Below are 22197 nucleotides of genomic sequence, written 5' to 3' on the forward strand. Positions count from 1 at the left end.
GTACGCTTTGAGGCAAGAAAAAGCATTAGCAAGTGTTGAGTTATATCTGTATTATTTAATGAAAACCTGATAGGTTCATGTTTACAATCTTAGGTGTTTGTATCTGTGCCTTTTTATTTTCATTGTTACTAATTAGCTTCTGTGTACATTTTTGTGCTATAACATGTTGTAACAAAATGCTAAACGTAAAACTTTATATTACAGAAAATTACAAATACATCATATTCAACTTGAACATGCGTCTTTTTTTTCCTGAAGATATATATCCAAGCTACCCCATTGGGGTATAATCGACTTAATTACATACTCGAACTTCTATAGTACATGTAGCCATGTAGGTGCAAATAATTTGATTTTACCTTTTAATAAATAAAGTCCCATATTTCATCGATGCTGGAAATTAAGGAACTTGATGGCGTACATGAAGGCCAAGAAAAATATAAGGGTCCAACCAACATGTGCTATTGCCACGACAGGAAGGAAATCATATCTATACCCAAAACTCTCTTCAATAAATCCTTTCACCGTCATGTTACCAGCTCCAAGAACCTCAAGCGTCTCAATATCCTGACCAATTTGGCTAGTTACCAGACCATACAGTGTCCAGCTGAGCGGGTTCGCCCAATAATACCACCTGCCCCATATTGGTATTTGCTGCAGTATACACAAAAAATTGTTATAAGTTTTCATTCATTTGTGTTAAAAATAGATGGGCATCGAGAATGACATACCGGTCTTGGCACGATGAAACCTGAAAACAAGTTCCAAAGGCAGGTGAAAAAGTAGACCAAAACAGCAGATATTTGAGATGTTGGTGTCAATGCCATTGTCATCATGCCACATAAAGTGAAGCAGATGAAGCTCATAAACAAATAATAGTAGAAGGACAAAAACTTTGTAGCAGTCCACTCGAAGCCCATCATCGGGTACAAAATGAAGGCGTAAATAATAGTCTGTATTGCAGTATATATAGACTCCATGGTCACCTGCACATGTAAATATTTCTCATCAACTTAAACTCAGAGATGTTAATTTTGACAGTATCTAAACAAGTGTCTGAATTAGGATATACAAGTCAATTTGGAAAACTGAAGTTTGATGGAACTTGTAAAAGTTCATTAAAGTGTATCTGACAATATATGCTTGATCATATTCATATATAAATATATACATATATATACATATGTAACTGTTAAAGGTATACTATGATAGATCAGTACAGTATATTATATGGTTGAGTGGTTACCTGAGCTAGGGTGTAAGGTACAAATGAATACATGCCGGCAGCCCTTTCACGATAGAAAACCGTTCTCTCCACCGCAACGATAGGTTGCACAGTAGTTTCGTTGATGGATCCAAGGAAGAGAACAGCAGCATACAAAGATCCCGAAAAATCTATAAGATCCTGTAGTTGTTGTCTGTATACACAAAAATAACAGTTAAATTACTGCATAAATAACAGTTAAATTAATGCAAAGGTAAAAGTCTTACATCTTTGTACCCTTTCCGTAGAAAATAGCAGAAAATAAAGCAGCCATAACGATAGTGATGATGAAGCGAACGCCATTATACTGTGAGTTCCTCCAATACGACCAATGTTGTTTCCACAAACAAGCTTTGAACTGTATGATAAGCGATTGCGCGTACCGGGTTTTAAAACAGAGATCATTTGAATCAATTGGAGGGGCACTAAGCATTCGAATTTGTTCTTGGTTGTCCCTGAAAATGACACAAAACATATATAATTGAAATATAGAAGAAAATGATAACACGAGAAATCAAGATTTAGAATGTACCGATAAAGAGTAGAGTTGGCATAAATCTGAGCATAATCGACATTGAGTTGAATTTCAGCTGAAGAAGAAGTCACTTCTAACACCCACGTAGCAGGATTATAACCGTTCCTGATCTTTGGCACACCTGAAATAGCCTACAGGAAATAGCTTTTAATTAGAACTAGACAAGGCGTACCATGCATTACATATCTCTCAACTTTATGAACTTTTTGGGGCTTATTCACACACTTAAAAAATGAATGTTGTCACAAGTAACTTCACATTTTGAGATGTGTAGTAGTCCCTCTGCAGTCAGAACTCCCACTTTGAAGGGGGCCATTGAATTGCCCAAATTTTTAACGTTTTGAAGTAGGACATACGGATAAAATCTTAAAGTTTCTAATTTTCAATTTTGAATGTAAAACTTTTCAAGATTTATATTATTCTTTTACACATATATAAGTGTCAAGTTCTTTTATACTTTCTATAAGCTTTTTAATGCAAACCTTTTTAATAATTTATAACATAAATAAACTAAAATATAATTATGAACTCACAAATGTGGAAAAATTCATTGTGTTAACATGTTTGCTTAAACCGTGTGACTTTCATGCATTAGTTGTAATGCTAGACTATGGCTGATATTAGCAGAACAGATCAGTTTCATTGACGACAGAGTCTAAAACTTTTAATTATATAAGATACTCACTTGAAAATACTCCACAAGCTTGTGAGACTGGTGTCCCAAAGGACCTGAGTAGATAATTTGGCCTCCTGTCTTCATTAAAAGTAACTGCACGATTATGGATATACGAAAGTCAGAATAAGGTAATAGAAATTATATTTTTACTAGTGGTGGCTACTTCAACTCATTTGCATACTAAGAAGCTATCAAAAACGGGTCAAATGTGTGAGTTCCCATATTTTTTTAAAAGGATAATTAAAACCCAGCTGCAAGGGGAATGTGTGAAACGGCTTGTTAATCGCCCAAGTATAATTAAAAGCTCAATGATCTATGAATTAGCCCATGCTTAATGAGCTAAGCAGACAAATTAACCTGCACCTTATTTATCTCTCACATTTTTTTATTTACAAATATTTCAGATTTGCGATAAAAATTCAAATGATTGTGCCACGATATTTTCAATGCATAAAACTTCCTAAAGCCTTATACCGAAGGATTCGAATTATTTTTAACAAAATTTTGTCATCATATTTATTTATCTTATAATAATAGTAATTGAAAAGAAAAGTGTTTACTAGTCAACCATATCCGACCCGTTTTAACATGCCCTATAAATGACATGCTTTAACCCAAAATTCTTTTGAACCATTCCCAACCTGACATATTGCAACCAAGTTTAACTGCCAAACCTCATCAAATGATTCAAAGATGTATATGCTTGGCTGGTGAATCGTGCATACGACAGTCCTCCCAGTATCAACCGTGTTTCTTACTGTACGCATGACCATGGCTGCAGATCTAGCATCGAGACCTGATGTCGGTTCATCCATGAAGATGATGGATGGGTTAGCCACCAACTCAACAGCTATTGTCAGTCTCTTTCGTTGTTCTATTGTCAGACCATCTACTCCTGGTAGACCAACCATTGCATTCCTTAATGGATGAAGCTCAACTAATTCCATCAATTCATCAATGAATGCCTACAGTTAAATGCAATCATCAATCATCAATAGATGTTAAAAAAAAAAAAAAAAATTGAAATAAATGGGAATTGAGTGTCAACAAGGTAGGAAGCCCGCGCGTTGATGCGGGGGTACATATATATATTTTTTACAAAAAAATGAAAAGTAAGAAGGAAAAAAAATTAGTGGATGAGTGACATCATCAATCCGCTAGTGTTCACTTTCCTATCATCCAATCAGATGGTTCCAATGACGATTTTAGGATCAAAACTCAATGGGGTCTAATAATATTTGAGTGGTAGTTTGCAAAATTTTTTCTAAAGAATGGCTTTATACTTGCATACAGTGGCGGATGCAGGAATTTTTTTCACTGGGGAAAAAAAATTCTAAAACCGTAGTAATTTTTTTGAGCTAAATATGGAGGTTTTGGGGCAAAATTTGAAGGTTTGTGAGCAAAATTTGAAAGTTTTGGGGCAAAATTTGGAGAATTTTGGGTAAAATTTGAAGGTTTTGGGGCAAAATATATAGGTTTTGGAGAAAAAAAAAATAATCTACCGGGGGCAAAGTCAAAAAATCCAAAAATTTCACATAAATCCATCACTGCTTGCATAAAAACCACTAATTTCAAAAATATATGGGGTCCTATCTATGAATTTACTGGTGGCCTATACAATTTTAGTAGTAATACATATACAGAAAAAAATTTAATTAATGGGGTCAAAGGACCCCACTTGACTCTAAGTAAATTCGTCACTGGATGGTGCCATGGCATTTTTCCTTTTAGTATAGTCTATAATATAATATAATATAATGAATACTTTGGGTAATAAGTAAATACCTTGCGTGTTATTGTGTTAATATCTGAAGATAGACGAAGCCAAGCAGAATATTGAAGAGATTCATAAACAGTGACGTTTGGAGAATGAATATCATTTTGTTCACAATAACCACTAACACGAGCAAATGTAGATTGATTTTTCGGATATCCTGAAATAAAGATATTTCCTTCAGTGTATCCACCCGTTTTACGACCAGATAACACATCCATCAAGGTTGTTTTTCCAGCACCACTAACGCCTACAAGTGCAGTCAATATTCCTGGCTTAAAAGCACCACTAACATCCTTAAGCAATTGCATTCGCCTCTCTTTAAATCCTCTAGCCTTCATTTCCTGGTCATGTAATAGTGATAATATATCATGATTAGAGTTGACACAATAGGCAAGTTGCATAACGTGACAAAACGGGTAATACTTGTACGGGTTGAGATAGTACATTTGAAACTAAACTGTACAAAATTATTAAAAAGGCTATTATTAGCTGAATGTATCACATAAGTTTCTGTCCTGCATGCTCACAACTTTATTTTGAATTGAAGAATAATTTCCCTTACATAATGCAGAGGATAAACGGTTGTAAGAAAGAATGGACTTACAAAAGGTGTATCAATGTAGTAATTGACATGGTTAAAAGCAAGTGAAAGTGGCTGAAATGGCAAAACCATTCCTCTTTTGCCCATAGTCGAATTGTTTCGTCCTGAAATACTTCTCACTTTCATATCAGTTCCTACATTAACATTTACAACAAGTCAAATTAACTTGACACCTTTTGATTTATATCCTCGTATGCACAACTGTTTTCCATTAAATACAGCTCTAAGTTTTTTTTCAAGGAAAAGAATCATGATAGCAAAGACTAACCTTCATAAACCTCTTTTCTTTTATCACAAATTGAATCATTAATATCATTTTCCTCTCTGATCACAGGCTTAGCATCAACATGAGCTGAAATTGAAAACCCAATAGAGTTGTAATCCAAGTCCAAATATAAGAACAACGATTACCAGGTGTCTGGATGCACGTTTAACATGTAATAATATGATTTTTGTTTTATTGCAGTATTATGATTATGATATGAATCTAATATTTCAAATTGATCATTTGACATCTAGATAATTAGATAGTATTCAAAAAGTAATTGGTTGAACCAATTATTAAGTACTGAATATTGCAACCGCGAGTCACAATGATCACATAATCTGCTTCAAAAAGTTCATTTAAACACCAGCATAATGGTAGATATAACCTACGATTGAAGAAAGTAAGGGCTGCGATAAATAATATGTTGAAGACAATCGAAAACCCAATAAGTACTCCTAGCGATATCCAGAACCAATGGTCCTCTGTATAAAAATTTTTTGATTTGAGAAGGGCTTCCCCAACTGTTGATGCATTAATTCGTGGATCGATATTCCGCTGCACAGAAAAGTTTTCAATTATATTGCTATCAGAAGCTACATATAATCCTTTAAGAACAATTATCCATGGTTAAACAGTAATCAAGAGAGCTTACACTGCTCCATCTTTTGTCAAGAAACTCATTTATAACCAACGCATTATGAGCATACATTAAAGGAGAGACATAAAATCCCCATGACATCCATGGCTTACTATCATCTGCAATTATAACATTAAATTTATCAAAAAAAATTGCTATTGATAACAAAATATGCTATGTACGTACTCCGTATCAGACACTTAAAACCATAAACCGAAATATAGAATAGATTAGAGGGGTCACTTAGTAAGTTATTTATGTGAAATCAGTCTTTTTGGTTAATGTTTCAGTGATTTTAGCTAAAACTAAAATATTTGGGTTACAACCTACCAAGATATTTATTCAAAGATTCCCTATTAGAATTTTAAGTAATTCTAATAAAAACTACAAAAAAGAGACAAAAATGTGTTGGCAGCTTAACTCAACCTATATAAACAACCGGTTACCCAAGTACAAGTGGCGGAACTTGAACCCGACCTGAGATGGGGAGAAACTAGTAAAAGGGGGTAAACCCTAAAAAAAAACCTTAATTTATAGGGTAAAATTTTGTTTGTTTTATACGATTTGGGGCGGATACCCCCCCGGTAAATGCACTATTTTCCGCCCGTGTACCCAACTCACCCGTTATCAGTGGCGGAATTTGAACCCGGATACAGATGGGGCGTGTATAAAAATTTAATAAATTTTTCATTGTCAGGGGGTAAACACTGGAAAAAAAACCTTATTTTTTAGTAGAGATTTTTTTAAAAACAATTTTTATAGTGTAAAATTTTTTTCCCGTTAAATCCAGGTGGGGCGGATACCCCTTTGGGGTACACTATATTCCGCCACTGCCCATTATGCAAAAGAAATTAAAAGAAGAAATTGTACCCTTGGCAACCACAAATCCTCCAAGGGTGACTATCATCATGAGTGTGAAGGAACCTAAAGTGTATGAAAGTACTTCTGTTCTTCCTACAACAGCAAGCAATCGAAAAAGGGAAAGAGCCATTTGATGTATAGCAAAGAACGTCAAGAACTGTTGACCGAATCTGAACACAAACACTATTAAAGATTAAAGTTACCAAAAGATGAAAAAATTCAGATGTTTTAGCTATTTTACCTTGCCACATTTGGAGCAAATCCAATAGTATAATATGTAAGAACAACCCAAATTCCAGATTCCACCAAAGATAACGGAATTCTAAGTATCCAAATAGGAAGAGCAAAAGCCCAAGGTGGATACAAAAATGAATCTCTTTGTTTGAAAAAAACTGGTAGCCTCATCACTGTTAATGCCAACTCAGACATCCCATTAAACATTACTATAATTAGACCAAAAAAAAGTGCACCAAAAAACTTCCCCCCATCTTCCAAATTTCCATAATGCATTTCAGTTCTGAAAAACATAGCCATGCCTAGTAATGACATAAATGCCAACTGAAATATCTTAAATACATATAGCAATGAATTACGCTTTGATAATAACCACTCCCTATGGAAGCATACTTTCAAAAGTTCAAAGCTTGATATTCCATATTTTTCTTTGAACAAGGCATCTTCGGGTGCTTTGAATTTATCATAAGGAATATGAATATCTTTTTCAAGTTTTTGTCCAACATGAAATGACTTAAACGCTTGTGAAAATTCGGGGACTGTAATATATCTATAAGATTGGTCTTCCTTAAACCAGTATTGTTCTTGATCTTTGACTGAAGTTGCTTCTTGAAGAAAGTCAGCTACCCCTTTCCTTTCAGGGCATTTAAATCCCATATGCTCAAAAAACTGAAGGACGTCTTCACGAGGACCTTGATAGACAATTTGACCGTCTGACATGAAGATGACATCATCGAAAAGTTTGAACGTCTCGGGGTCAGGTTGCAAAAGAGAGACGACCATTGTTAAATCCATTATATGAACCAGATCACTTAAGAACTTTGTGATACGAAATGTGGTGGCGCTGTCCAGTCCATTCGATGTTTCATCCATGAAAAAGACATTTGCAGGCCCCACTAACATCTCTCCTGTATCAAGATATTTGTCAACAATGAACATCCGCATAAAGGCATCATTTTAAAGGTGGCAAAAGGGGCTGGGATAGTTGGGTATTGGTTCCAAGTTTCCAACAGGTTAACGCTAAACAGGTACTTTTTGTATAGGCCAAACAGATACTATTATATTGGGTTAAGCGAATAGCCCGAAACACTTTTTGTCTAAATATTTCTATAGTTTTTCAAATATCCTTGTGTAGAATACGATTGCAAAAAGATCATTTAAAAAAAATATCTTAAAGAGGTTTATTGCATTAATTGTAATCAAAGAGGTAAAGTGATTACATGTTATGATTGATCCTGTATGATGATAAATTAATCAACATCAACATACGTTCACATTTAAACATCAATTAAAAAACGCCCAAATTCCCAATTTCAGCCGAACCCTAGATGATCTAATTTTTTCTTACGATTGTGTGTTCGATTATTGATCCTTAACGTAAATCATTCCTCTTGATCGTGTTTCCTGGACTTCGTATCATGGGAAAGAGTTCTGCTGGAAAGAATCCTAAGAAATCACAACAAACCACATCTAAGGTTTTGAGGAATCGTACCGTGGGCGTTGATGAGAAAGTAGTAGAGAGTGAATCGACTGACTCTAGCGATTGTGATGCAGCAACGTCGAAGAAGAATGACGGATCTAAGGGGAACGATGGAAGTCTGATCGGATTAAGGGACGATCCAGTACCTCTTGAGGATAGCTCTAATCCTAAGGAGGAAAGGGATATGCCTGCGAATCATGATTCTTCCAAAGATAATACTGTTGCTGAGGAAAATATTGATGAGGACATAGTTAGTGTTCACTCTGAGGATTCATGGGATGAGAAGTATGGCAGGGATGCGAGTCATGACTGTGCTGCGTCTCCTGTCAAGGCGGTACATGGGAGTAACATAAAGGTACCTGCTACACAGGAACAAACACAAGAACAACCAAAGGAACAAGCAAAGAAGGTATTGTATAGTGATATTGTTTCTGATGCTAAGGTCCCTAGAAAAGTTAATTTTCGATTTATTGAACCTATTAGCAACTTAGATGATGGAGTTGATGTTGCTATTCCGTTATCTTCTGTTCGGGAAGCGACAGAAAGGTATAGCCATACTTTATATGGTTATTTCTTGGGAAAAAGGGTTGCATTCCCGGTTGTTCACAACTATGTCATGAACGTTTGGAGGAAGTATGGAATTGAGAAAATAATGATGAATTCGAAAGGTTTTTTCTTTTTCAAGTTTTCTAGTAAACAAGGAATGATGGATGTTATGGAGAATGGTCCATGGATTATTCGGACAATTCCAATTATTTTGAACCAATGGACACCTTCGGTATCGCTTACAAAGGAGGATCTTACAAGAGTCCCGGTGTGGGTAAAGATGCATGATGTGCCTTTATCGGGGTTCACGGAAGATGGGTTGAGTTGCATAGCGTCTAGTATTGGTCAACCATTAATGTTGGATTCATATACGAGTACCATGTGTATGGAATCTTGGGGGCGACCTAACTATGCGAGGGCGTTAATTGAGATCCAAGCTAACAAGGAGATGAAAGAAACTCTTGTAGTTGCGACTCCTAGTCTAATGGAGGATGGTATAACGAAAGGGACTACGAAGGATGTAGTTAAGGTTGAGTATGAATGGAAGCCACCGAGATGTCCATATTGTGAGGTATTTGGTCATACTAAAGCAGGCTGCCCTAAAGCTATTCCTGTTAAAGAACCGCAAAAACAAGATGAGGATGGTTTCGTGCAGGTGAATAAACGTTACAATAAGGGAGTGATTATCGGCAAGAAGAGAAGTAATGGTAGTGTAATGGGTTTTAATAAACCCAAGCTGGTATATCGTCCTGTTCGTAAAGAAAGTAATAGTCAGAAGGAAGGAGAGAAGCAGAAGGCAAGCACAAGTGGTACTAAAAAAGTAGTCAATAATATGTTTGGTGCTCTAAATGATTTGGACCCAAATGAGGAATATGACCTGAATATACCCCATGTAAAAGCGAAACGTAATGGCCAGGTTGTGGGAACTCTAGTCGATGAGGAGAGTGATGTAGAAGAGGAAACAAACGCCTATAAGAAGCGATCTGAGGGTGCAAGCACACCCGTTGCGGAGGTTTCCAATGTTTAGTATAGCTTCTTGGAACATAAGGGGTTTGAATGTCGCCCCCAAACAAAAAGAGGTTCGTGAGGTCATTACTAGTAATAATTTGTGTATTTGTGCTGTCTTGGAGTCCCGTGCAGCATCGCATAAACTGCAGTCGATATGTAATAATGTTTGTAATACGTGGGATTGGACGTCGAATGCTAACAAATGTTCTGGTGGCACTCGCATTATTTTAGGGTGGAATCCGTTGTTAGTTCAGCTTATGGTTTTGGCTATGACGGATCAGGTTATTCATTGCCAGATCCGTATGGTTCATAATGGGAGTCACGTGTTTGCTTCGTTTGTTTATGCGGATAATTATTACGTGCAAAGGCGAAAGTTATGGCGGGATCTTCAGATGCATCATGGGTTTGTTAATGATAATCCTTGGGTTATTCTTGGAGACTTTAATGCTTCAGTTAGTATTGATGAATCAACTGCGAGTGGCTCGTGTATGACTCTAGCTATGCGTGAGTTCAAAGAATGCTTAGATAACATTCAAGTTGATGATGTGAATAACATGGGCATGCAATTTACGTGGAATCAAAAACCTAATGCTACAACGGGTATTTTGAAGAAAATTGACCGTGTTTTAGTCAACGATGGGTTTCTTTCTATTTACCCTAATGCTTATGCTATATTTCAGCCATATAGAAAATCGGATCATAGTCCTTCAATATTGAAAATTCCTTCCTTGTTGCCTGTTAAACCAAAAATGTTTCGATTTAGCAATTATGTAGCGGATCAGGAGGGATTTAAACAATGTGTTGTGGATGGTTGGGGTGTTATTGTGGAGGGCCACGCAATGTTTCAAGTGGTTAAGCGTTTGAGATACATGAAAAAAACCATTAGAAAACTTATGTGGACGAAAGGGAATATTCATGCAACCGTTTGCAGGCTTCGAGAGGAGTTAGACAAATTACAAATCGAGTTGGATCGTGACCCTTTTTCGTTACCTATTCGAGAAGCAGAAGCAAATAAGCTGAAAGAATTTAATGATGCTTTATGGGACGAGGAACGTTTTTTAAAACAAAAAGCTAAGGTGCAATGGTTAAAGGTTGGTGACAGCAACTCTAAATATTTTCACAAAGTGATTAAATGTAAAGCCAACAGAAGCCGAATAAATGCTATTACGAATAATGATGGGGTTGTAGTTGAGGGAGCTGCTGTTGCTGAAGTTTTTGTTCAGCACTATATGGAGTTTCTAGGTGCTTCGCAACCCTGTGATCAGATTGTAAATTCACAGTCCATTTTTGTGAATAAACTTTCGAGTGAGCAAGCGCTTCATATGATTCGTCAAGTTACAGATGAGGAAGTGAAAGCTGCTATGTTTGATATAGGAGATGACAAAGCTCCTGGTCCGGATGGGTATAGTTCTGTATTTTTCAAAAAATCATGGGATATTGTGGGTCACGATATATGCAAAGCGGTTAAAGACTTCTTTAAGAATGGTCACTTACTTACTGAAATAAATCATACCATTTTAGCTTTGCTTCCAAAGGTTGAAACTCCAAGATTGGTTAATGATTACCGCCCAATCTCATGCTGTAATGTGCTTTATAAGTGTATCAGTAAGATCATTACAACAAGGATAAAGGGGTGTTTGGATTGTATTGTGAGCGACAACCAAGCAGCTTTTGTCCCGGGTCGTCGTATCACTGATAATATTTTAATTACTCAGGAGATTGTGAAAAATTATCACCTTAATAGAGGAGTGCCCCGGTGCGCCTTCAAGGTGGATATCCAGAAAGCGTATGATACGGTGGACTGGGGATTTCTGAAACATATTCTACATTGTTATGGTTTTCATAAGACCATGATAAAATGGATAATGAAATGTGTGTCCACTACTTCGTTTTCTATTAGTATTAATGGGGAGATCCATGGATTCTTCAAAGGGAGGAGAGGGTTGCGGCAGGGAGACCCAATGTCCCCTTATTTGTTTACATTGGTGATGGAATGTCTGACTCTGATGATAAAGAGAAATATTCGTGAAGCCGATTCTTTCAAATACCACCCTATGTGTGATCAACAGGAGATTGTGAATGTGTGCTTTGCTGATGATTTATTTTTATTGGCTCATGCTAGTACAGGTTCGGTGAAGGTTATCTCAGAAGCCTTGGATGAATTTAAAAGATGCTCTGGTTTGGTTCCGAGTCTTCCCAAGAGTACAGCCTACTTTGCTAATGTTACTTCAGGGGTAAAGAATGATGTGCTTGATTTGATGCCATTTATTGAAGGTTCTCTTCCGGTCAGATACCTAGGTGTGCCGTTGATCTCTTCTCGGTTATATTATAATGATTGTAAATCCTTGGTCGATCGGGTAAGAGCTAAGATTAGTGACTGGAAGAATAAATACTTATCTTTCGCCGGAAGAGTTCAGTTGATTTCGTCGGTGTTGTCCTCCATGCAAGGTTACTGGTCCTCTGTTTTTATGTTACCGGATGCCATTATAAAGGATATCGAAAAGCTTATGCGTGGTTTTTTGTGGTGTCAAGGAGAGATGAAAAAGGGTAAGGCTAAGGTTAGATGGAAAGATGTTTGTCTCCCAAAGAAGGAAGGAGGTTTGGGTCTAAAAAATTTGAAAGTTTGGAATATTGCGCTTATTTCGTATCATGTGTGGTGTGTAATCACACATAAACAATCTTTGTGGGTTCGTTGGATCCACTCATATAGGCTTTCAAACCAGAGTTTTTGGGAGGTCGATGTTCCAACAACAGCTAGTTACGGGTGGAAGAAAATTTTGGGTCTGAGAGAGGTGATCCGTCCTTTTATCATTCATAAGATTGGTAGAGGGGATTGTACTTATGCTTGGCATGATATTTGGAGTGACTTTGGTCACCTAAGTGGGTTGTTTTCTTATAGAGAAATTCATCAAGCAGGTTTCCAGAGGTTGTCTACTGAGGTTGTCTACTGTTGCGGATTTGTGGGTGTCAAATGGTTGGAATTGGCCAACTTCTTGGACCAGTCGTTTCCCGATGCTAATGAATATCCGTCCGCCTGATATGAATAAAGAGGATTCTGTGTTTTGGAGAGACAATCATGGAGATTTGATTCAGTTTTCTTCTCAGGTGGCATGGGAATCTTTACGCCCCAAAGCCCCGTTGGTTTCATGGTTTTCTCTTATTTGGTTTCCCCAAGGAGTTCCTCGTCAGGCTTTCATCATGTGGCTTCTTGTTAAAGAAAAGTTGAAGACTCAGGATAAGCTAAAAGCTTGGGATGTTGGGTCGTCGAGGCATTTGAATGATTCATGTGCATTATGCAAAACTCAGCAGGATTCCCATGATCATTTATTCTTCGAATGCCCGTTTTCTATGCAGGTCTGGAGCCGAGTTCAACAAAATATTCCATTGCAGATTTTGAGCTATAAGTGGCGTGAAATTATGGATCTGTTAAGCGAAGTGGCTGATAGACAAGTGGCTCGAGTGGTTGTTTCGAAACTCCTGTTGTCCGCTTCAGTTTATTTCTTATGGCAGGAAAGGAATGCAAGGTTGTTCAAGTCAGAAACAAGGAGTCCAGATCAGATTTTCAAGATTATATTCTCGTCTACGAGGCTCAAGTTAATGTCCTTAAAGTTTAAGGACTCGCTCCATGTCCGTAATTTAAAAGCTAGATGGAATCTCTAAGTTTTTGTATTAGCTTTGTGTTACGTAGGTTGTTCTTTGTATGGCTAGTAGGCCTTAAGTTAGGTGATTATCGCCTGGTTCGTTGGTGTAACCGCTTGTAATCCGTCGTGTCTGTATGCTGCTTTTATCTTAATGATATATATTTACCGGGTGAAAACCCATTTACCCAAAAAAAGAGGTAAAGAAATAATGTAAAATTATAAAATGTGGTAGAACGTACCAATAGTGACACGTTTCTTTTCTCCACCAGAGATACCTCTTCTCATTTCATCACCGAACATAGTATTGGCACAAGTTTCCAGCCCAAGTATCTATTAGATAAAAAATAAGTTTAAACCAAAAAATAGAGAAAAATTGATCAAAATAACAATACATTTTTACTTTCTTTGAAAGATGGTCACTAGATGTATAAATTTTTTAATAAATATGATTACACATACCATCTAAATTCCTTGTATACAACTCACATAATATCCAACAGTAATGTCTAAAGGACATGATACATAAAATCTGACTTTACTAAAAGTTTAACAAATAATATATCTTAAGAATTTAGCAGAGTACTCTGTCCTTGGATACTTTCCTTGTTTAAACTAGTTATTTTCAATGATCATACACAAATAAAACTTAGAACCAGCTCCATGGTATAAGACACACAGCTAAGTCATACGTGACATGCAAAGCTAAAACATACAATTCACATGCTCAAAAAGTAGTGAATAAGTATTTGTTGTTGTTGTTTTTTTTTTTTTTTTTACCAAATGAACAACTGAATGAGTTATAGTGACAATTTTAATCTTATGAAGTTATTGTCTTTACGCTGGACAGTTACATGTTGAAGAAACTTTACATGACGATTGAAAGCGAATTTATACATTAGGAAAGTGTTTGGCACGATATAATACTACGAGTTCATAAAATAAGTTGCACATAGTCAATAACCTATATACTGTAGCATTTTGATCGATACTATTAAAATCGAAAGTATCATCATGGATTATATAATCCCTAAATTCAATTCGAATTATATAAAACGACAATTAAATTACGTACGAGCTGAGAGAAAACCCTAATTTCAAACAAGTGTAACGAAAGAGAATTTACGGGTCGAGTTTTTTATATATTCAAATTCGTTGAGGGTCCCACGTTCACTTCACTGCTGTCAAAAATTAATATTTATATTATCCGTCCGCCCGAAATGGTGAATATGATGAAGCTTATTGAGTCCGGTTAGAAGGGTAAAAAAGTAAGTTTGATCATAGAGAAGCTCGGTTCGTTTACGAATGGTGCGATTGACGTGTAGGGCTATCGGACTAATTGGTTTGGTACTGGCCGTATAGTTTTTTGTTTATGTTTATAGACGAGTGTGTTTTAGTTGTATAGTAGCTTTTTTGGTTTACCTTGTTTTGTGTTTCGACAAGAGAATGTCTTATCTCTAGCGGGATGGCTTTACTTTCTTATGTGGTGGACCTAATGAAAAAATTAGAAAGCGTAGTCATTCATCGCTATTATAATTATTGGATATAGTTTTTTTTTTTTTTTTTTTTTTTTTGGCATCAGTAAATCATTTATTTCAACGACCCTCATCATTTGCACGTAACACACACGTTCGGGCGGAAACCCGAACCCGATCGACGGCACCCGGGGAGCACATCCATTCGGGCAATGGTCCGGGTAGAGGTCCGTGAACGAATCCGGTAAAGCCTCCCTATAGGGTCAATATATACCACCATTATTGGTGTTCAATTGGTTTAAAGAAAATCATGTCATCCATAAGGATCGAACCCATGACATCTCCCTATCCCATGACACAAAGTACATGGGTAAACCGTTGGACTATGCTCGCAAGTTTATTGGATATAGTTGTTGCATCGTCTACAATAATGTTTCATTGTTTTGTATATCTATTTGAACCATTTCCGTATCAAAACTGGATAAAATAAATGAAATATGTCTTATTTAATGTTAAGGCTAGTTGGGAAATTGAGTATTTTTATTGAGATGTACATGATTTTATTGATTACTCCGTGATTATTTCTAATCATTTTTTCTGAATACTCCAAGATATATTACTCCGTATTATTCAGGTTCGGACCCTTTTTTCGAGATCTCGTATATAAGCGTACTAAGTACTAAGGATATTAAGTTAAGGAACTAGACTATCTTGAAACACAAACATACTTAACACTCTATAATCTGTTATTTTAGAACAATTGATTAAGTTGATAGACCAAACCTTGAGAACATAAGTAGTGATCAAATGTATTTCGATATCTGGATGTGTAGTGGCGTTTATGAATGCATCGATGTCAAGATTAGGTATGGTTCCTGCTTCTTTCTCCATTTTCAAAATTTCTGCAAGTAGTTTGTATCTTGGGCCAATACCTAAACATCGTCCAGAAAACTCAAGTATCTCCCTCACCGTCATCTCCCCGATATGAAGATTATCTGGACTTATATATGCACATGTTCTTTGTGGGACGAATTCAGATAGTTTGTGGCCACTATATGTGACATTTCCATACACCTTTTTATAAAAATCAAAATCAAAACACTCAATAAGCGGAATGTGATTATGAAGAAGTCGTATGAGATATCGAAAGAGAACGATTTTTTATTACTTTGAGTTCATGATTAAGCTTGCCAGCAAGTGCTAATAGTAATGTAGTTTTTCCTGCACCAGGTGCACCTAGAAGTAATGTCATCCTGTATAATTATTATGATTTTTTTTAACAAAAGAATGTAAGTTAGAACTATGGACTACAAAATTTTTTAAAAAGATTTATAAACTTATAAAAGTGTGATACCTTGATGGCTTAATAATCCCACTAATATTTCGAAGTATGTTCAATTTTCTTTTCTTGGAAGGAGTCAGCCCAATCAATTGTAGGATGTTCTACAAATTTGTTTTATATATATTTAAAGATGAGGTACATAATAAAAATATAAAAAGAAATGTATAAATAAGGAGATCTAAGTATACCTCAAGTGAGTTTAATGTGGCATTGTAAAGAGAAGAAAGAGCTCTATCACCAACATAAACATCTCCTTCAACTGATAAATTCTCATATCTTACTTCAATTTTTGGTGTCTCACTCCCAATACTACACATTAGTTAAACGAATTCGTTAATAACATCGAATTATGTAGAAGAGAAACTTTTACATTTTATCTTGATTGATCGATTTATGACTGAATTTTCACTTTTAACCAGTCATCTTTCTCACCTTAACGACACTTTTACATGCACAATTACACTTGACTACATTTACAGGAAACAAAAGATTTAAATAATTACACACACAAAAAAAAAGATTTAAATAATTACCTATCAGTTGTTTCTCTTAATCTCCGCAAGAACTTAACATGATCATCATCTGTAATTTCAAGTAGACCGTTTGCTAATTTTGAATTATGCAGTCGCGGTTCAGTCTTATCATCATGCCAGATTTCTCCATCGTCACCATGAATGCTCGACAACTCACCCGCATACGAAGAACCACCATTCATCCTAATTAATCACTCGTGTGGTTGATAAATTAATTATATGAAGAAGAAGGGTGGAAAATTAAAGAGTTGATCAATAATTTATTTTTATTGTATGCATAAAATTAAACTGTTTAGAAAGTTAAACTGTTTATGCAAGTGGTGCAATATATACATCTTAGTATTTTATTTTATTATTAAATTATTAGTTATTACTATTTCTATTACTACTGTATTATAGAATATCTTGTACTTTTGATTCTTTGATTTACTTTTCACTTTCATTTTACTTGTAAAACAAAAGTAGCATATAGCTTCTATAACCTAAATATAAGCATAAAACATGTATTTCATGAACTTTTCTGGTCGACATCCAATAACCAATCCAATAAATTGTGTCTCTAGCTAGCTTAAATATAGCAATACAAATGTAATTCAACTAGTTACAATGATTTCGTTTGATATAGTAACAATTAAGCAAACACGTACGTTCTTTTATATATCGATCCACTTCATGTCTTAATTACATCGTACTTACTCCAACTTTATCTCGAACATGAATGTGCGCTGTATCATCTCACCTGCATTCGAAGGTCCACAATTTACTGCAACAACCGGTTGAATCAAACGAACAGGGAAAACAATTGATTAATTTGTATGGTAAAATGTTTAAGGATATACTCCGTATTTATTATTGTATGCATTGAACGTTTAAGTTAACAACCCACAACCTAGCTATTACGTATTTTTTTTAAAAGGTAAAATTAATTATTTAGTTTTAGGTATTTACTACTCCACTACTTTTATGCGTTCGGTTGTGGTGGTAGCTATGATCAATTTACCACGTCAACTTAAGCCGTTATGTTTCCTTTTCAACTTATTAGATTAAATTTCTAACATTATGCATTGATTTTACTAAACACCACTGGTTATCGTTACTCAGTTATTGATCACTTCTAACCAGTGGCGGATCTAGAATTCTTAGTTAGTGGTGTCACTAGTTAAAAATTCAAAAAAATATACACTATTCAGTTGGATCACACAAAAGTATTTACTCTATCCAGTAATATCACTAGTTAAAAGTCCAAAAAAATTTCCACTATATCGCGTATTTCAGTGGTAGCCTGTGCTACCACTGACCAACAAGTAGGTCCGCCCTTGCTTCTAACATGATGGTTATCGAAAAAGTATTTTTAACATGTATCCTCCCGTTAAACTTATAATCACATATTTATCCGCTTAAACAAAAAAAATATCACATCAATCCATTTTAAACACCTAAACCCTGTAGGATTAATGTGCAAGGTACAACATATAACTATATGACCAACTTCATTTGAGCCTTCGGGGTCACACACATATACACCGAGACATCAAATAAAATATATATATGATGTATATATATTACTCAAGTAACAAAATAGTAAATCGAAATTAATTCATTTACTATTCATATGAATAGTAAATGAAACGAAATTAATTAATTTACTATTCACATGAAACATGATAGAAATTATTAATTATAAGTTACATAACATACCCCTAAAGTATTTGAGAAATACGATTTTTTAAAACCAAATCAAAGGAAATATGATTTTATTGACTAATGAAAAGATATTTTATTTTGAACTCCCGTGACATGTGAAACTCAACCACTACAACTCAACTCTATTATTACAAACTTTTTTCTATATATTAATTTGATGATCACAATGATAAAAACACACACATAGAACAAAGAGTTGGAGAGAGTTTCATAAGTACGTACATCTTATATCCATCTCAAAACTAGCTTTGAGAGCATAACAAAAAGTAAAATAAAATGCAAAGTGAAATCGTATGAGGAGTATTACTTTTTAATTGTTTCACGCAATTAATCAAGGGTTGATTAATTTGTTACTTGGGTTTGGACTAACATCCATTGACGGTCGTTTGAAGTGTAGTGTGGACTATCCTAAGAGACGGTCATATTTTTTATCGTAGATTTCTCTCCGTCTCATCAATTTCTCCAAGAAAGGTATATCGTTAACTCCTCTTTTGTTTTATATTCATGACAATTATTAGTGGTGTAATTGGATCATTGGAATAAATTAATCGTGTGCATGTTTCATTAAATATATGAATATATAATCTTGTGAATGTTTTTATGAAATAATAAAAGATTATTATTTTAACTATCCGCTGCGTTAATCTGAAATTGGTAAAAGTACACACGATTTTCCAACAGTGGTATCCGAGCCGCTTTTACACCAACTTAATTGTCGTGTGACTATTCTTTAGATTTAGCTTTGTGGTATATTGGTGAAAGTCGAAACCTTTTTGATTTTTAAAGTCAACTCGGTTGATCTAGACTTAACCTCATGACGCACAAATATGATTGAAAAATATATTACTATTTTAAATTGTAGATTTAATTGTTATGGCTTGAATATTTATTATAATTGTTGATTATTTTATTCCATGGTTATACACATGCATTGTAACCATGGACAAGCCATATTTAAGTTTTAATAATGTAGTTATTAAAATTATGATTGCATACATAGCCCATAATGCCCCGACCTATGTATGATTGTTGTGATTGTTGATTACGGCAATATTAAGTCATATTGATTATTTATTTATTTTTATAAGAAAGGCCATTTTGAAGCCAAAGTTGTATTATGTTTATTTTTCATTTTCATAGTATTGTATTTAAGTTTATTCTAAATTGTAAAAGTATTAGATTAGTTTTATTTTTCAATTTTAAATAAATGTAATAAGATGAAGATTAAAGATAAAGATGCAACATGGAGTTTGACTAAGAAGATGGCGAACAGGTCAAGTTGACAACGATGGCGTTTGTCAAATTTTTACTTGATTCTTGAATTAAGTGGGATCTACGATATTACCCTTAGTTTGACCTCTTAATCCCATGTCGGCTCATGGGATCAAGCATAGAATTTTTGGGCTAGGCTATGTGTGTGTGATGCATGGTTGTGTTTTATTTTATGCATTTATATTTAATTATTGATTATAATATATGCTAAATGTTTTTGATGAAAACATCAAATAAAACCGGTAACGAGTTTCAAGATTAAAATTGATGATTTTAAAAAGTTAAACTCTAACGAGTTTAAAGTTAAATGTCTTTTGAAACTCAAATAATATATATGGGCGACATCTTTTAAAATTATTTTAAAACGATACACAATGTGTATTTGTTATTTTTATATATAAAATAAAATAACAAACTAGACGCATAAACATGATTGACATATATATAATTGGTTAAAATGTTTTTTTAACTAATAGTGTAGCGAATCTTGTGTTCATGCATTATTCGTTGACACGAACGTTTTCTAAAATACCCGTCAAATTTAAGTCATGCCATCCAATGAGCTTGCAAACACTCCTCGTTATTTTTCTGATCTAGTGAGACTAGGCTGAATTATAGCCACGAGGTGGATTTTTCGATCTAGTGAGACTAGCGTGAATTTTCACTGTTTCCAAATTGGACGACTTAATCGTATTCACGGTGAGACCTGAGTTCGAGGCAAGGATGGGACAAACATGCCATTAGATAATAGTGGTTTGTTGGACTACATATATCTCTAGGTCCCATAAAGATCTAAGAGTTGTACTTGTAATGCAATTGGTACCCGCTACCTACCAATAGACTCCATAACTGCTAGCTGATCTACAGATGTGGCTATGGAACCTCTATATGGATCTTAGGCTTTCGTAAATTAATTATTTTTTAAAAATATTATAAAAACTTGGGTAGTTAACTTATTAAAGCTCAATATCGAAAATACTAAATTGAATCTTATATCTGTTGTAGATGTCAAATTATCAAAACGTAAACCAAAACACACTTCCTTCTTTGTTGGAGAAGGATAAACTCAATGTTCAAACTTCCTAGACCAGCACTGCAACCTGAGAATTCTTCTCAAGCATAATTGGAAGTTGAATAAATTTTAGAACCCATATCCTTTCTTCCTGTTGTGGCAGTTGCTGCTGCTCAGCAAAATGATTATCGAATGTTGTTCGATGATCGGGAAGAAACAGGATTGAAGGATGAAAAAGAATAAGTCGAATACTTTGTGGAAGGAAAATGACAAATCATTTGCTAGGAAAAATATTCCACCTTCCAAGAAGGAAAGCCCAACAAAAGACGTCGAATGTTTCCATTGTGGAAAGGTTGGCAATTGAAGAAGAAAGTTGTCCTATCTTCCAATCTGAGCTGAGAATAGGCAACGCTGGTGAGACTAGCAAATCAGGTATATTTCATATATAGTTATATACTTCTTCTATTGATTCCTAGATCTTTGTTAACTGGTTGTGGCCTTCATACCTGTAACAATATGAAGGGAATGAGAAGAAGTAATAGACTGAAGAAAGACACACTGAATTTGCAAGTAGGCAAGGGGGATCAAGATTTTGTTAAAGCTATTGGTACCTCTGAACTTACTTCTCTAAGTGGTCTTATTGTTTTGTTGGAACAATAGCATTATGCTCTCAATACTGCGAGCGACATAGTTTGAAAGATGCTAGTTTTGAACTTGCATTTACACACTTAGGTATTTCAGTTTCTAAGGATAATATATTTATCTTAATACCTATCCACGTGATGGTATTTTTGAAATTGATATGCATAATGTAATTTCAAATGAGAATTCTGTGTATACATACATCGCCAAAGTCTTCAAGCAAGACTTGAATAAGACCTATCTATGACATTGTCATATTGGTCATATAAACAAACAATGCATTTTAAAACTCCAATCTAATGGACTTTTGGAATCAATTGACTCTGAGTCATTTGATGTATGCGAGTCATGTTTATGTGAAAAGATGACAAATGCTTCTTTCTTCGATTTAGGTAAAAGAGCTAAAGATCTTTTAGGACTAATACATACTGTTGTATGTAGCCCTTTAAGAACAATGTATAGATTTAGTTAATTTTACTTCATTACATTTACTGATGAGTACAGTAGCTATGATTATGTTCACTTGTTGAAACATAAACATAAAGCTATTTTAACATTCAAAAGTATTCCAAAATGAAGTAGATAATCAGCTTGGAAAGACCATTAAAGCACTTCGCTCCGATGGAGTAAGTAAGTTTATGAGTAAAGAGTTTTTTTGGACCACCTAAAGAATTGTGAGATTGTCTCATAGT

General features: G+C 34.9%; 1 protein-coding gene across 1 annotated transcript; it reads right to left on the minus strand.

Moving 5' to 3' along the window:
- Positions 1-180: 180 nt before the first annotated feature.
- LOC139869999 (ABC transporter G family member 39-like) lies at positions 181-17057 on the minus strand. The gene is made up of 20 exons (XM_071857873.1): positions 16876-17057; positions 16531-16651; positions 16355-16443; positions 16169-16253; positions 15784-16074; positions 13768-13858; positions 6861-7761; positions 6629-6789; positions 5774-5877; positions 5511-5676; positions 5122-5205; positions 4857-4987; positions 4261-4593; positions 3150-3440; positions 2485-2568; positions 1797-1930; positions 1492-1719; positions 1247-1418; positions 732-986; positions 181-654 (listed from the first exon to the last, which is right to left on the minus strand). Exons 1-20 carry the CDS (start codon positions 17055-17057, stop codon positions 385-387), a joined length of 4173 nt encoding a protein of 1390 aa, XP_071713974.1. The 3' UTR covers positions 181-384.
- Between the last annotated feature and the right edge of the window lie 5140 nt (positions 17058-22197).

The sequence above is a fragment of the Rutidosis leptorrhynchoides genome, chromosome 1 (assembly GCF_046630445.1).
Source record: "Rutidosis leptorrhynchoides isolate AG116_Rl617_1_P2 chromosome 1, CSIRO_AGI_Rlap_v1, whole genome shotgun sequence".
Classification (NCBI taxonomy): Eukaryota; Viridiplantae; Streptophyta; class Magnoliopsida; order Asterales; family Asteraceae; genus Rutidosis; species Rutidosis leptorrhynchoides.